A 17,307-nucleotide genomic window follows, 5' to 3' on the forward strand; every position below is an offset into this window, starting at 1 on the left:
TAGTGGGTAACACACTCGCCTATGAACCAGAAGACCCAGGTTCAAATCCCACTTACTACCATTGTGTCCCTGAGCAAGACACTTACATTTACAGCGTTTATCAGACGTCCTTATCCAGAGCGAGTTACAATCAGTAGTTACTCCCGGGGAGACTGTTTCTGTACCTACTGATTGTAAGTGGTGGAGGTTATGCCACTTGTTGCTCAGGCTGCCTCCTGGTGGTAGGCATGTTCATTTGTATCATGGAATTCCATATTCATGTTTCAGAAAAACAGGTAAAGGTTAGCCAGGAATGTATACTGTCTATTGGAATATGGAATATGAATAGTCCATAGTACCAATAATTGGTACCAGTCCAGAAGGTGACACTGTTTCATAGAATTAAGGAAAAGGGGAAGACTGCATGTCCTTTGCTCCAATTTTCTGGTCAATCCAGGGTCATTTAGTTTTTATGGCTTTATGGCTATAGGTTGGCCTTAAATCCAATAACAGGCCAGGGTTTTAAGGCTCTCTCTATTTAACTTTGTTTTGATCCAGAAGAGGCTCTTAAATTTAGAGTGGTTGTTGCCCAGGTCTGGTGTGGTGTTATCTTTAAGGGGAGTTTGTTAAAGAGATTGTTCCAACTCTGTTTCCCCACAAAGCAATAAAAGGCAACAAAGAATTATCATGCAGATGCAAAGAATAAGATACTTGAACTAATTATGATTTTTTGGGGAACCATTTGAAAGCAATGTTGACATAACTGTGTCACTAAATCTGGGAACATCTGAACATAATTGGAAGTCCTACACTGCCATTTTCTCCTATCCCATCACTGGCTTTAAACGCCATTTTGATCTTTACTCTAGCTTCACACTTCATAGAATGTTGGCAACAGCACTTACTGTAATTGCTTATTGATTGTTTGACTCCCAACTCTTACTTGGAGAGAGTTTTAGTCAAACCCTGTGCCCCACGATGTTAGGTGTTCCACGGGGGGCAAAGCCATTGGCCTCCACCAATGCTGAGCACTTTGCCTGTCCTTAGCAAGTAATTGCAAAAAAGCACTTTGCACATAATTGGTAAATACAAAGACAAGTGACTACTGGGGGAAAAAAAATAATTTTTTATCATGTCACATAGAGATTAGCTATACCAGGACATGACGTTCTCATCCTGCGAAGCAATTAATGGCAAAATTAAGGGTCATCCAGTGACAGCAGTGATCACAGATCCACTTCCCAGTAAGTGTTATAACAATCAGTTTGTGTCATGGAGTTCATTATTTGAATCATATAAATGGCCAAACAACAGCATTTGAAGGGTCTGGCTTGCTGACGAGCAGATAGTGTGCCATCATTTTCTTCTGTAAGCAGAACAAAAAGGCATAGCCTAGCAGAACTGTTGATATACAGTATATAAGCAGAACTATAGTGTGGGTCATCCTTAATGGGCAGGGACCAGTTCTCAACCATGGGCTTCCAGTTACACCATAATGGGCTTCCCAGAAGTAAAGAGGAAAGAGATGTGTAAGCAAAAGCATTTTTTATGCTGACCCTGTTAGTATTGTGTCATCTGGGATGTCATCTTTAGTTAATTCATTCACTTAATCCACGATTTCAATCCAACAAATCTAGCAAGGTACTCGCTATGATTTAATCTAAAATGTTACTTACTACCATTGTGTCCCTGAGCAAGACACTTAACCTTAATTTGCTCCAGGGAGACTGTCCCTGTAAATACTGATTGTAAGTCGCTCTGGATAAGGGCGTCTGATAAATGCTGTAAATGTAAATGTAAATAAACACAATTAACATTAACACAATTATAACACGACTGCATAATTTTTACTCCCTGTGTGGGGTTTGACCTATGACATGGAATTATGATTTGCGTTTACTGACATAAAAGAAACCAGGGAGTAAAACTATCCTCTAACTTCAGCCGCATTACATGTATTGGCAGTGGTGGCCTAGGCAGTGGTGGCCTAACGGTTAAAGAAGCGGCCCTGTAATCAGAAGGTTGCCGGTTCGAATCCCGATCTGCCATGGTGCCACTGAGGTGTCACTGAGCAAAGCACCGTCCCCACACACTGCTCCCCGGGCGCCTGTCATGGCTGCCCACTGCTCACTCAGGGTGATGGTTAAAGCTAGTAGTATTAGTTTTACTGTACTGCTGAGGCGGACAGCATGTCATTTTCTCTGGACTGAGAAAAGAGTGGATTTTTGTTTTTTGTTTGTTTTGTTCTTTTCTTTTTATCTGTACACAAGTGTTTGGATGAATTAGTATTTTATAAGAGCAGAGGTTCAAGACATCTGGACAAGGATTTAAAATAAGTCATTGTCTTCTATTCTGATTCTAATGCTAATGCTAAATCCAAATGTTTTATTTAATTTAAAAATAAAAATGCTGGGGCAATTTGTGTACAGAAAAAATGAAAGTTGATATTGTTTTTTTGTCACCTTGAATTAGTCAAAAAATATCCTTTTATTGGAAGGAAGGATCTTTTTTTAACAAAGACTGCAGTATTTAGACCGTATGGATCGTATTAACAGAGGTTTTGCTACAGGATATTGCTTCAGTGCTTCAATTATCAGCCTTAACAGGAGAATAGAGCCCTGCATTGTGCAGAATCATCATTTCATTTTTGCTCAGATAAGGTCCCTGGAGAGATTGCCCCCTGAGTTTAGTATGAAGTAGCATGGGATCCTCTGAATTGCTCAACATTTCTGAGTTAGATCCTAAGAGACACCAGTTAGCAGTAACCGCTTAACTTCTACCTACTAGACTACGGACAGAGTGGCTTATCTTATCATCAGTACCATCAGACGGATCTTGTGTCTTATATACTTCCATTTTTTTTAAATCTGCACTAGAGAGTACATGTGCTCTTTTCTCCATTTTATAAATGCCGTAGAATTGCCCTGTGCTCAGAGATTGCCCTGTCCTCTCTTTCTTTATGATTATGAATTTCTTTCAAATGATGGTAATGGTGATTATGATGATTGTTGTTGCCCATGCTGCTTTTTGGGGGTGTTAGGCCATCTATATTTTTCTAGCATTGAAGTTTCTAGATATCACATGTTTTTATATAATGATATGTTTGTATGTTGTATTTTTATGTTTGCTTGAATGCTTGTCTCAGTAAAATGCTGATCACAGTTATGAATTGACTGCAAAGATGCTAATTGTTAGTCATCAAGCCTCCATTACTGCAACACATTTACACATTTACCAATAGTATTAACATTAGAAACCGGACATTCGGAGGGTTGGCCATCCAGGCCTGGATCTAGTTAAAGAGGTGGCCGCTACATGCCGCTGGCTACAGTGTGACATCAGCCACCAAAAATGTTGTTTAGCTTTTGTGGAGCAGAGAGGCTTTCATTTTATTTTATTTTTTTCCAGTACCAGCTGCACACGTAGAAACGGCATCATTCCTCACAACTGTCATTCACTGTCACGCTGTCAATATGTCAGCGATTGTCTGGAGGCTTTATAGTGCGGTGCCATAATGGGATGTCCTCTCCCGTTTTATCTCAGGCCGTCTGGCACCAGCTGGGCAGAGGCGGCTGTCAGAACCAAGGCTCCTGGCGCCAGATGATTGAGTGCACTTGCAGGATCGTGGTTTTCATGCCTCACATTCACTCTGGTGGCGCAAATAATAATATGCACTATACGGACTAAAGGTGAGATGTGACTGATCGCTCGTTTTTTTTTTTTGTTTTTTTTTTACGTTTCTTCACAGCATTTGTATTAATTGTATTGAGTTTTGTTCATGCTTTATGCTGCATTGAGGCACTTACACCCTGTTTCCCTGGGGGATCTGCACTTGTTATGGACACCATTCCCTATATCTAAAGATGCTCTTTCTTTGTGAGAGGTCTGGTCTTGACATGTCTGTGACAGAACCAGGAGTTGTAAAAATATCTTTAAACATCTAACATACTAACATTAGTGTTTCTCATTCCTTTGTATTTGGCGAAAACAAAGGTAGGGAATTTAAGCTTTTGTCTCTAACTGCACATTTTCACTTTAGCAGAAAGGCAAATCCATTTAGTCATTTATTTTAACACTCTGATTGTGCCATGTTACTTTTTGGGTTGAAAAACAGTTTATCACTTTGATCTTGTCTTGACCAAGACTCACACTGGGTCAATTTGAAAATAAGGATTACTTTTTCACATCATTTAGGTTGGTGTTTCAAGACCAGGATGTGAATATGTTGAAAAACTTTGGATTATTAAGGTTATTAGTACAGTATAACATAAATTAATTGAGTATGTTTATCTAAAATATAAAAAATATACATTTTTAATTAAAAACCTACAAAAATGGTTTTGGGTGTAGTTCATATGTACGTCGCTTTTAGTGTTTAAAGGCAGCATGTGGAAATTCCTTTTTTTAAAATGTAGTTAATCTTCCATGATAAATGATCCAATCTCAGGCCAGAGTTGAGACCCAGCTCACATAAAATTGTGTGAGATTGATATATTGTGTTTTGGGTTTGCTATGGTCAAAAAATGCACATAACCCTTTGACTGAACAGACAGCGAACTGTATGTAATGTAGGAAAATTAAACACCGTGCATTAAATCACCTCATGCCTTAAGTGATTCTCGAATGTAATTAAAGAAGCGGGAAAGGTACTCAGAAGTGTCAATGTGAATGAGCTCAGCTGAAGGGATTTTGCTTGGATTTGCATCAGAATACACTCTTCAGGAGTCAAAACCCCAAGCTTAAGAAAAAATCTGTGCTCTAAAAAATATCACTTAAATGCTGTTGATACGTTCCAGTATGTTGTGCAGTTAAGGTTTTCTTAAGAACCAGATGAACAAAAATCATGGGGGATTATCACATGGGGACAGTAGGCTTTCCTCAGTCTGGGCCAATCCTATTGAAGAGATGGTAATTGAGGCATTTTGATGCTCTACATTCTGGCATTATTACCAATGTTACTTTCATACGTACCATCCCGACTAGTCATTGTTGATGACCCCTGCAAACCCCATTGTATTAACATTATACTTTCACTGGGATAATGTACTGGGCTGCATCAGTTCATTTCATCATAATCATTTCCATTCCAAAAAAATTGAGACATTTTTATTTTTATTTTGTCAGTCGTGTCGGCTGATTGCTTTACTTTATTTATTGCGTTGACAGGTTGGTTAGTTGGTCTTGGAGGAGAATTAGATGCCTCTGGTGGTTCACAATAAAAATAAGACTGCTGCAGAAAAATACACCTATACACACGTGGTATTATGTTTTGTAGTGAAAACTTTATTCTCTTTGTTCTCTTTAGATCCAAGCTAGTAGAAAATAACACTTTGCGGCAGGCACTGGTCCATCAGAAGGGGGTAAGCTGCCTCTGTGACTGAAGAAAAAACACTTTGTGCCACAACTCTTGTGGTTCAAGTAGCTCCAGGGACCAGGAGCCTGTGGCGTTAGTGACGCAGATGAGACCATGTTGGACGCCAAAGCATCATCGGCACCCAGAGTGCCTTTGCTTTGTGAGGTACCCATATGTCACCAGACGTATGGGCTGAAGGCAGGCTGGCACAGCATCTTTGACTCTCTTTTTCACAGTTCCTAAAGATTGGCTGTTAAGCTCACTGCACAACAAACTTTGTACAGGCATTATATATCCACATTTGTTATATTGTGGTTGGTTTATGTGTGCAGTGTATTATAATGTATCTGTTTGTTAGTGTTACTGTGAGGTCTCAAGGTTGTGAGATGAATACAATTTTCGGATTTCAAGGACCAGTTCCCTGCATGGCCCCAAAAAGAAAATTCTATTTCAGTGAAAGAGTTCAAATGCAATGGCTGTGAGGCATGGGTAATTGTGATGCCACTGACAAGGATGAAATGCAAGGCCAGTTTTAGCACCAGTCTAATGGCTGGAAATTTTCTGCCACAGTTATAATTGAGCCCAAGAGGAATGTTTACTGTTTAGATTTTCCACCCTGAATTTTGATCACTTAGCTCAATATAAAATGTAACAACATTGAATTAATCTATAGATGTATGCAAAAAATGAATGTCAATGAATCCTTTATGTTATAACACTGTATGACGTTTGAGGAAATATAATTTCTAATCATATCAACATTTTGATCACATCTTTTTAATAATCATTGTTCAAAAAGGATGGAATAAAATGCTGAGTTGTGGTTGCTAATGTGAACATTTGCTCATCTAGTTAATGCTCTCCCCTCCAACAGGAGATTTACGAACAGCTATTTCATAATTTAAAATGTAAAATCAATTTTGCATTAGTCATTCATTTGAACGTGTTTCGGGTTTCTTGAAAACGTGACTCCGAAAATCTACAATGATCTACGTAGCTTGGCAACCACATGTAACAAACAGAATGGGAAGGAGATTTCATATTGTAAATTGTTTAAATTTTGGGGATTTGAAGGAACTGTGACTGGTCTGTTGCAGCATATGAAGCTGCTATAGAACCTTTTTCACACATTGGTCAAATACTACACCACACTGCACCACTTTGTGCTCTACGGCAATGCAAAGCGCTAAAGGGAACTGAAACAATTTATTTCATCTCGCCACATTATGGTTTGTTTCAGCGTTCGCAGTTTATGTAAATAAGTAAAGAGGGTCAGAGGTTAATGTCCTTGTTCCGATGGCGCCTTAAGTATTTGCGTTTTCAATCTGTCAGATCTTTTCAAATCCAGATACAGTCGATGTGGCTCAATGAGACCATGCCGAATCCTGTGATGATGTCATTTGCTCCCGGTGAGTGACGTTTAAGTCGAAATATCACAAAAATCTGTGAGTATGCCGGGGGCGCCAGTGTTTTCCGAACAAACTGAAGTCACCGGTGCTGAGCCTAAAGCTTTTGCCCAGTCAATTCATTTGGTTCTGTCCATCTGAGATACGCCTGCAGTCTTACCTGTGAAGATAACAGGTTACCATGGCTGCCATTAGCAGCCGCGCTGAAATAACATGAGATCAGCATAGGCCAGATTAAAGGAAAGAGGATTTCATGTTGCTTTCATTATTTCTGGCCCCGGACCATGTGAGGTCGCTCTTGCCAGAGTTGGGTTTCAGGATTGGGGTGAGTTACACTGATGGACTTTGAATCAGACAAGGCTGGAGTATCCCAAGAGTGGGACAGCCAAGACAAACCATCTGTCCTCCACGGCCCTGACAGAATAACAGACTTCCTCTCCAGGGTCAACAGAGAGCCTGAGCGCTGAGAGATTTGATACGTGTCTTCAGCAAGCAGGCTCTCTGATCATCTGACAATAGAGATTTGTACGAGAATGTTGTCAAACTTCATAACTAACCGACACCAAAACACCTAAAAAGTCCACTTAGGCTAATTTAAGAATTAGTTTCTGCTAATCCCTTAAAGTCTTGGTTTTGTTGGTTCTTATTTTATGTTATCCATACCTTCAACCAAACCATACCAGCAAAAGGCTTCTCCTGAAATGAGTACAGCGTCTGAACACACTTCATATTAATTGCCTCCAGTTTGTTTTTATAAAAGCATTATTACTGTTCATATCTTTTAAGTCTTATAATTTTTTCTAAATTATTTCAGGTAATTTCATATGAAAGTAATTCTCAAGATGATTACGTATTGTATTGCCCATAAGACTGATGCTAGAGGTGACCCCTTGAGTAGCACACAGTACTGTATTCCATAAAGAGCACCTCTATAATTTATTTATGGCATCACAGGAAACTGTGTTTCAGTGCTGCTTTTCAAACACTTGTATTCCAGTTGAGAAATTTCATCAGTTAAGACTCAGTTGAGACTCAAATGGTATTTTTGAATAAAACTAGTTGTATACATCTCATTGTGGGACTGAGATCACAAAGCAAAGCAGTCGGATGCAAGCAGGGAAACAACACATTTCACCCAGGATGAAAATGCTGACAGTTTGAAGAAAGCTGTGAATCAAACCAACACCCTGCAGCCCCCCACCACCACAAAGTAAAGATGATGTTTTCAAAGGCCACATCACTTGTCAGATGGCTGGTCTTGTTGCTAAGATACGTAATATGTCAAGCCGAGCACGAGGATGTACTGTGTCAACGTACACGTCTGTGCTGATGTTTTCTATCGGGTCTGCTGTGTGTGATTGGGTCAGAACGTCAAAAGTCCAGCCATGAGACCCTGTGACTGCCAGGTCACATTACATCAGATCAAGTCAGACTACGGAGTAATTTTATTGGACAAACTGAAACCAGCAGATTAGGTGTATTTTAGATGGCAGATTATATATAAATAATCCCGGAGGATTTTGGGGTATCCGATTAGACAAGGGGTCAAACAGATATTTTTCTATTTTTTCCTGATAAATAAATAATAACAACAAGATAACTGTTGTTGCCGTGATTTGTATACTTCAGAAGGATGCTGTTTCTATGTCTCTTCATTAAATGTATCTGCCAAATGAATAAAATGTAAATGGATGGTACTGTTCCTATGGGAAAAAAACCTAAAGGAATGGAAGATCCTACACCATGTCTCAGGGACAGAAGAGACATGCTTTTAGGCTCCTTGGAAATCAGAACTGGGTTGTGATGATGGATGACATGCATTGTACAAATCACCCTCTCCTTGACCCTTTTTTTTGGGGCGGGGGGGGTATTTTTTTATATCATGTGTCACTTGATGAATGTGGGTTTGAAGCCATATACCAGAGCCATGGATAATCAATGAGAATGACATTGCAGGATGTGACACAGAGAGGTCTGGACAGTTTTGGAGGGTTTCTTTGTTCTGAAATCCTTCCCTCAGATGATTAAATAGGTCTTTTTTTATTTTGCATGTCTAGCTCATATCTGGAATATACACAGGTGGGCACAGGCTTCCAGGGCTTTCGACTTGGATCCAAGTCTTGGCATGCAGCAGAAAGCTGGCTCAGAGCTGGCTCTAACAAAGTTGTCATAAATTCTTGGATTCATCTAATCCCTGTAGATAATAGAATTAGTGATAAATGCTCAGTATGAAAAACAATAACTACAAGGATAAAAATAAAGAGCTACGTCTCTAAATTTCATAAGGGAGTGGCAGCTCCACACCAGAAGTCAGCAGCTGCTTAGTGTGGGTGGTTGGGTCAGAGTACGGCGACGCTGTAGTGGTTTCAACCTTTTATATTTTTATTGCTTGACCAGGGATTAGTTGAAAATTGCCTTAAATGCTTGTTGTTATTCTTCTTTGTCCTTGGTCGGTACAGCATTGCAAGCTGGAATCCGTACTGCCCTGAACTCCAGAGGGCGCCATTTAGCTGGAAGCTAATTCCCCTCAGATCCTGAGGCTTCTCTGGTATCATGATGTTTTTATTTGCAATTCAATATCAATCAATATCAACATACATCATATTGTCAGACTGGGGTTATTACATTATTGAGACAATTTAATCAGTAATATACAGTAAATCTATATAGCAGGCAATAAAGCAAAAATCTATTTAGCTCGATAATTTAAACAGTATATTTTCTTGTTATAACAGGACATTCTTGCAGCTAAACCAGAACACACACGTACCTGGCACCTGTCAACACACTGCCTGTCCTCTAAATTATATGATTCTAATAATACTTTACTAGTTGGCCTAACGGGGAAGGAAATGGACCTAAACCACCAAGGTGGCACTTTTGGTGCCACTGAGCAAAGCACTGTCCCCACACACTGCTCCCCGGGTGCCTTTCATATCTGCCCACTGCTCACCTACATTCATTTCTTATTACTTCCTCATTCATATTATTTGCAATAACACGACTGGTTTCCTCTAACCATGTACTGTGTAGAATTTAATGAAAAGCTAAGCTTTGGTGTAATGACGGGGCAGTGACAGGATAGTTGTAATGACGTTACCAGTTGTACCAGCATTAGTGTGTAATAGCACAAACCCACAAGAAAATCCTGTGGATGTAAAATTTGACCCCTTCTCCCTGCCCAAATAATTACACGCTTTTATTAGCTCAAATTGACCCCAGAGCCAGCAATGGATTTTTGATAGGGATCTTGACTGTCAGAATCCATCAAGCTGAAGTGCATGATAAGAGGAGGCTTTTGCACTGGAAAGAGGATGTCAGTATTACGATCGTCCCAACGCCGTTTGTCCGACAATAGGAAGTGTCCTTTGCTTCCATTAAAATGGATGTAATGTCATTTACTCAGCAAACACACACACGCATGCAGTCATGGATGTCATCACATATTTATAACTCACTGTGCATGATGAGTGGGAAAAAAAAGTTGTTGACCTTTCCTATCAGAGCTGGGATAGAGGTCACGAACAAGTCCCCTGAGCCAAAGCCTGAAAGCCACTGCACCACAGGAGAAGAGCTGGAATGTCATCACCAAAAACCCTTATCAAAACTAACCCCAATGCACTTGCATTTGGCTCAGTGTAACCCTAGCCGTGTGTCTGTTAGTCTGTGTCTGTATGTGTGAGTGTGTGTGTGAGAGAGTGAGAGAGAAAAAGAGAAAAATGAGTTCAAAAGGAAAATAATGTAACCAGAAAATGAGTTTGGAAACTTTTTTACATTTTTTACATGTACTGTGGGTAGATCAAGATGAAATGTCCAAAATAAAGGTTCTCTTGTCTAAAGGATGATGCAAGGGCTTAGTAATCAAGTCCATTTGTGTTGAACAGGGCATGTTAAACCCGGAAGTTGAATGTTGTTTAGAAAAGTGTCCGACATTTCTTTTGGCTGTTTTTCTGTTTTGCTGATGCATGGAAATTATATTTCCAAAGGTAAGGTCCTTATTGATTGTGTTGCGTGAGAACCCTACGTTGGAGAGCTCAGCTCATCGGCAGAGTATATATATATCCCTTTTACGAAGCTTTTTTAAGTACCAATGGAAATTGAGAAATTAAGAAGTGGGTAGTAGCTACTAGTATCTGCGTCCTAGATAAATACCAGTTGGGTGCAGCTGGGTGCAGCTCAGTTTGACAGCAGTGCTGGAGCCCTGTTATAAGGACCTGTTGGGCAGCAGAACAACGCTGCGACATTTATGTGGTTACTAACATTACCCTGGTGTGTTTTTTTTATTTTTTTTTATGGACCTGGCTATCGCAACATGCCTGCGGGTTAGTTTTTGTTCTCCCCTTCGTTTGCTCAGTTTTGGCCCTTGTGCCGCTTTTCCTTTGTTGTTGAATAAATCCCATTTGCAAGATGCCCTGTCTTTGCGCTTCCTTCCCCCTTCAGCCCGTGGATGTGACAGAGTATTTGCACCAGAGTATCGTGTGGCTCTAGTCTTTCATCCGGTGTAGTTGAATTCCCAAGCCCTAATTAAAGATTTTAAATGTCCATAAATTATGTATGCATAAACATAATAAACAAAAACATATACAGTCAAAGCATTTTACACATTTGTCTTCTCTTGACCACCAAGCTAGACAATGGGGATAGTTGCAACAGGTTTATGCTGAACACTTACTTCTCATTCACTCATGTTAAAAATCATCTCATGAAGCAGCTTTTGATGATGACAATAGTGAACAAAGTAGCTGTGAAGATAAAAAGAGATGCCTCAGATTCATCAAAAATACATTTACATTTGTCAGACGCCCATATTCAGAGAGATAAGGGCACTTTCCCCCACTACAAAAATACAAAATATGTTTCTTCTAAATATGCTTCCTCTTTGAATACTATGGTACCATGGTCTCTATACTTTATGGTGTTAACTGAGTTAACTGAACTAAACTGTTATACCACATGATGGTTCAGCAGTCATAGAATTTGTCACAGTCTGGTTTGGAGCAGCCACCAAACAGGACAGATAAAGACTATATATATATATATATATATATATATATATATATATATATATATATATATGTGTGTGTGTGTGTGTGTGTGTGTACATGTACAGTAAATTTTTTACAATCCATATTTTGTATTTCTATGTTGTTTATATTATATTCTTCATACTGTATGTTGTACTGTGCTGCTTGAGAGAAACCAATATCCAGTTAAACTCCTTCCTTTATTATATGTCAGTCTACCACAAAATGACATGAAGGTCCAACTCTGATTCATAACTAAAAAACATGTTAATTAAGTAGCTAAGAATATTTTTCATTAGTCTGTAAAAGAGAATGCCACTTGTGACTTTTCATGAATGCGTCTTTGTGATGACATGGCTCTCACCAACCGGGAAAAGTGCATGGAAATGGCATGAACTTATTTATTATTAAAGTCATGAAAAGGAGAATGAAGGGGGAAAGGGAATCTGTGAAGTTGTGTATTTGAACAAATAGCAAAAAGACATTAAAGATAATAAAAAAATGCACTATTGCAAAAAAAATCTTGCCTATTGTAATGACACTCTTTCTGCACCCATGCATGCCTGGATGTCACGATGGAGCTGAAGCTGAATTAGGTCAAGCTGGTGTGAGCTGAGCCCCCAGAGCCAGCCACAAGGGATGGTGGATACACGCCATGCAGGAAAAATAAGTAGCCTCACTACTTCAAAAGCTCACAATTAAACAACATTAATGGACAAAGTACAAAAAACAGAGGATTCTAGGGTGGCAACAATGCGATAGCCACATTTTGTGAGGAAGAGCTGGTGATGAAAAGGCTGATTAATGGTTTATTTTTGTCTCTCAACAGGAAGTCAGTTTGAGTAATAAAAAAAACGAATTTGCCCAAGCTAATTACACAAAAGAGCTGATATTTCTGTGAAAGTAGAAGTGTAATAGTATGAAGAATAACAAGTTAATGGTCTAGAAGCTTGGATTTGGGGTGGTTTACATTAATAATTTAAGGTGCGGCCATATTAGTTTTTTGAGCGACAAGGACTGTCTGAAGATTATTCAGTAATCAATACTAATACTAACAATCAGAATGGGATGAGGTCATAATCTCATAATATTAAATGCAAAAAAACACCGGAAAAAATACATACATTTATGCATACATTTACATTGAATGGTACGTGTAGGGAAATAAATGATGAGCTGCAATGTTTTTGCCATGGTTTCTGACACGGAGCAGAAAGAGAGTGTGTGTTGGTGGGAATGAGAACCCTGGGGCGGCTGAACGCAAGGAGGCAGGTAAGTTTCCACCGGTTTATTTTACGTGTGCCGGTTTTAGCTGACGTACGCGTATAGGGCCGGATCAGTAGAGTAGGTGATGATGAGGTGAGGAGATGAGGGAGAAGGAATGAAGAGAAGCTCGGTCTTACTTTGAACGTAGACAATGGTTGGGTGACAATAAGTCGGCCTAGTTGGTTTGGTGTTCAGCTGGCATTGGCCATCATGCCAATTTCTGGAGTCTTGTGACCTGGTTTCCACGGAGCTCCCGGTCACGTGACAGTTTCAATGGAGATCTCCTTAGACCCCACAAAGAACATCCAGTTCATCCATATAAATAGTTATCCTGAATGTTTGTCAGACTCAAACCACCATTTAACCAAATGTTTTGGGGTTTTTTTTGCAGTGAATGCTGCTGTATACACTGTTCAGAACTATTTACCTTGGTTTACGGGTCAAACAGACTGGCCATGACACATATTTGTATGGAACATCTAAATAAGCCATTTGAAATGCACAATTCCTACATTAATTGTATAATTTGAACGCATCATGCACACATGTTGTCCATGAACCAGGTAATGGCAAAGTTGGGTTCAATGAGCCTGTAATATTACAAAATCTATACATCACATGGTAAATACATTGAAGAAAATGTGTGTGTCTACTTCATTCTGTACTCTCAGCTATTAATATTTTATAATTATTGTCTGTGTTTGAAACTAAATGGACTAAATGGACCTGGTCTTACTGTAAATACACACTGTGATACAGTTAGAGGTTATGAGAGGTCATATTACTGAATTATTCATTAGAATAAGTGGTCCACACACTAATTGGCACCAAGTAAAAAGACTATAGTGGCAATGAGGGTTAATGCCTGAGACAAGCACAGTTACAAAATTGATCCACGTGTCTCAGCATTAATTTCCATACCCTCTAGAAGGAAAGCACTAGGCAAAAGCAAAGGGCCTGGTCAGAAGGGAAATATGGTTTGTACCAGAAATAAACATTCAGTTTATTATTACTCTATTATTAAGAGTATTGGATTGGAATTGCATTTGTTATGGCTCACTGCAACACAGGACTGATACACAGAAACATTAAGAATATTAGATTAAGCTTTCGTGCCTAAAGCATTAATCAAAAGTTTTATTAACTTGAGTGTAGAATGATAGAAGAAAAAGAATGTGATGGTGCTGAAGAAGAAGAAGAAAAACAGCCAATGAATACTATCCTATTCATATGTGTCAGACCTTCTAGAATTTCCCCTCCCACTGCATTATCATGACATTTCCTGTCAAAGCACATTCATCACTATCACCTCAGCTCATGGTAACACAATCGTCCCTAATTGTATTTTACTCCATGTCAGGACAGCATTGACTATGCTGTAACCTTGACCTTTAACAGTAAGGGATGGTGGATTCAACACCACCTCCACAAATCCAAGCACCCATTGTTGGTTTGCAGTCCTCCAAAGCCCTTATTGTTGAAGTTTAGAGTTCCCTGCTCTGTTTCCAAGCCTGTCTTCCTCTGTCTTGTCACTCCATGGATTGAGCTAATTACCAAATGGGGGAAAAGGCATATTTTCAACTGTTATTAAACTTTAATATGTGCTCCACTCTGAACATATTCCAGAGCAACAAAATTGTTTCTTATGAACTTATTTCTTTGTTTCCCTGACTGACTCATCTAAAGGGAAATGAGTCAGCATTACTGCAAAAGAACTCAGCAGCCAAATTATAGGTGTGCTTATAGGTGTGATCTACATGAGTTTTTCTCATGTAGAGATTCAACAATGTACTGTATTTAGACAATGCACTAAAGAACAAGATACAGAAAAACAAAAAAAAAAGCATCTAAAGGAAAAAAGGATCTAAAAGGAAAAAATAATGCAGTGAGCTTTTCAGTCTAGCTAATTTTTTCACTATCATTTATAATGATTAATTAATAAATCATTAAAAACAGATTTATTAATGTTTTTTTTATTTGATCTGACTCAACCATATATATAGTCTGAATATATTACATGAAATGTGATTGAATATATTGAATATATATCATAATCTGATTATATTGAATGAAACGTGAAAATATTGGATGAGGGAAATTTAGGAATGTTTAAAATGTCATATCAAGCAAAATTCACTTGCTTGCAGCCAAACAAAGTTGTTTTTGAACACATTTTTTGTTCAGATTAATGCATGAGAGTAGGTGGGATTGAAAGCGCGTGCCAGTCATTGCTCCAATTACAATTAGGCTGTGTGTGAACGCCTTGGGTGCCAGGAGCTCTCATTAGCAGTGAGCTGATCACAGCAAAGTGAACAAGGATATTGGGTGACATTTACAATGTGTGTGGCGGTTGGAGGTTTAGGGGAGGGAGAGGGCCAAAAATATGTGTTTGTCAAGCCTCTAACCCCGACTGCGTCCGCCTAGACTTTCTGAGACAAACTGACCATTGAGTGTCTTTGACAGAACATGTCAGAGAGAGAGAACATGAGACCACCTCCCGGATGCACACGTGACGTACTCCAATGCTATAAATCTGTGCAATTTTTTTGTGGTGAGGTTCTAAAAGCGACTCTGTTGAGACCTCAACATTTGTTTTATTTAGTTACAGAATACAGTTTAGATTTAATCTATTTTGAAAATTAAATATAACATTAAAAAAGAAGTAATATGAAGGTGCTGTCAAGACTGACCTTGGTGTTAAAGGATATGGTAACGCTGTCCTTTCTTCAAGATGTCCTACGTGAGTTCCTGGGTACTGTCCTCTTCCTTCTCATCGGTCTGTCCTCCATAGTGCTGTGGCCCAGCGCGACTGCAGGAGACACCACCGGGCATGGAGAGCCTGCCCCCTTCTTGCCTCTTCTGAAGTGCCACCTGGACCCTCTGCGGGTCCCTTTGGCTTTTGGCGCTGCCCTGGCTGTAGCATGTGTATGCTTTGGGCCAGTCCACCTGAATCCTGCTGTGACACTGGCTCTTGCTATGGGGCTAAGGGTGAGCCCATGGAGGGCAGTGCTGTACATCGGGGCGCAGCTCCTGGGTGCCTTGACTGCCTGTGCTCTGCTCATGGGCATAGCACCTACTTCACTACACGGACAGCTGGGAATCAATGAGGTGAGCACCGGTGTCTGAGGACTTAACCTGCATGCCTGATCAAAGGCCTGATGTGTTTTTGGCATGCTGGAGGCACAAAACAGTAGTGAAACATTGAATTAAGTGTTATTTAAATGCACAGAGCAGCAGAAATTCATGTATACATGACCATTATTATTTCATGTGCTCTCTAACAGGTAGCCCCTGGAGTGAATTTGTCCAAGGCCGTTTGTGTGGAGATGGCCATCACTGTCCAGCTGGTTCTCTGTGTTCTCACCATATCCCATCCTATGTGCCCCTGTTCATCTCTGGGTCCAGCCCTGTTTGGCCTGTCTGTCACTCTGGGACACTTCGTTGCAGTAAGTTTACCCACAGTCTGGCCTGTGTACATAATGCCCAAAAGTTTGATTTCAATCATTTTTTTTTTGTGTTTTCTTCTCAGCTTTCACTCTTAACATCTGTATATCTATTTCTCTGGTTAGATGGAGTACACTGGCTGTGGGATGAACCCTGCGAGATCATTTGGTCCAGCAATGATGACATTAAACTTTAACCACCAATGGGTATGCACTGGTTATCACTGTTGCCTTAAAAAAAATCCTGTTACGACATCCTTAAGGACCTTATGAAATATATGCTTATACCTACATGCTTACTCATTCACATTTGTAATTGTTTGTCTGTGGGGCAGGTTTACTGGGTGGGGCCATGTGTGGGGGCAGTGTTGGCCTGGTTGTTGCATGACCTGCTGCTGAGGCCTCGATGGAGTAGTACCAGAGACTGGTTAAGTGACTTTAAAAAGGTTTTCCTTCAAGAGCCCCAAAAGCAACCTGATGATACCCAGCATGCCGCCGCTGAGTAGGCAAACACACGAATCAACCAAATACATGCATACTGACCAACCTCAAACAAGAGAAAACATGCACACACAGGACAGCACAATATACAGTATTATGTAGTTTCATGCCAATATACATGCTCTCACTCAAATTGAGGATTTTGATAAGACAAGGAAACACACAGCTTTTCTGATGCATGAAGCAATGTTCACTCTCTTTCCAGTCCATGCAGTCCATTCACAGGTTTTTTTTGTGTTTCTATTTCACATCACCATCCGCATATATATATACACACACCCCCCCCCCCCCCCCCCACACACACACACACATATATATGTGTGTGTGTGTGTGTG

The 17,307-nt window shown here is 39.8% G+C and overlaps 1 protein-coding gene across 1 annotated transcript; it reads left to right on the forward strand.

The window, feature by feature from the left end:
• The first annotated feature begins 15,642 nt into the window (after positions 1 to 15,642).
• LOC114794443 (aquaporin-5-like) lies at positions 15,643 to 17,195 on the forward strand. Its single transcript, XM_028986993.1, has 4 exons — positions 15,643 to 16,136; positions 16,313 to 16,474; positions 16,598 to 16,678; positions 16,807 to 17,195. The coding sequence occupies exons 1-4, from the start codon at positions 15,696 to 15,698 to the stop codon at positions 16,975 to 16,977; spliced, it is 855 nt and encodes a 284-aa protein (XP_028842826.1). The 5' UTR covers positions 15,643 to 15,695; the 3' UTR covers positions 16,978 to 17,195.
• The last annotated feature ends 112 nt before the right edge of the window (positions 17,196 to 17,307 follow it).

Source organism: Denticeps clupeoides, chromosome 7 (assembly GCF_900700375.1).
Source record: "Denticeps clupeoides chromosome 7, fDenClu1.1, whole genome shotgun sequence".
NCBI classification, from domain to species: domain Eukaryota; kingdom Metazoa; phylum Chordata; class Actinopteri; order Clupeiformes; family Denticipitidae; genus Denticeps; species Denticeps clupeoides.

Bases quoted from the DNA above. Each gene is read 5' to 3' on its own strand.
- LOC114794443 (XM_028986993.1), top strand. From the start codon at position 15,696: ATGAAGGTGCTGTCAAGACTGACCTTGGTGTTAAAGGATATGGTAACG. The intron at 16,137-16,312 runs GTGAGCACCGGT...GCTCTCTAACAG, and splicing joins GACAGCTGGGAATCAATGAG to GTAGCCCCTGGAGTGAATTT. The intron at 16,679-16,806 runs GTATGCACTGGT...TCTGTGGGGCAG, and splicing joins TAAACTTTAACCACCAATGG to GTTTACTGGGTGGGGCCATG.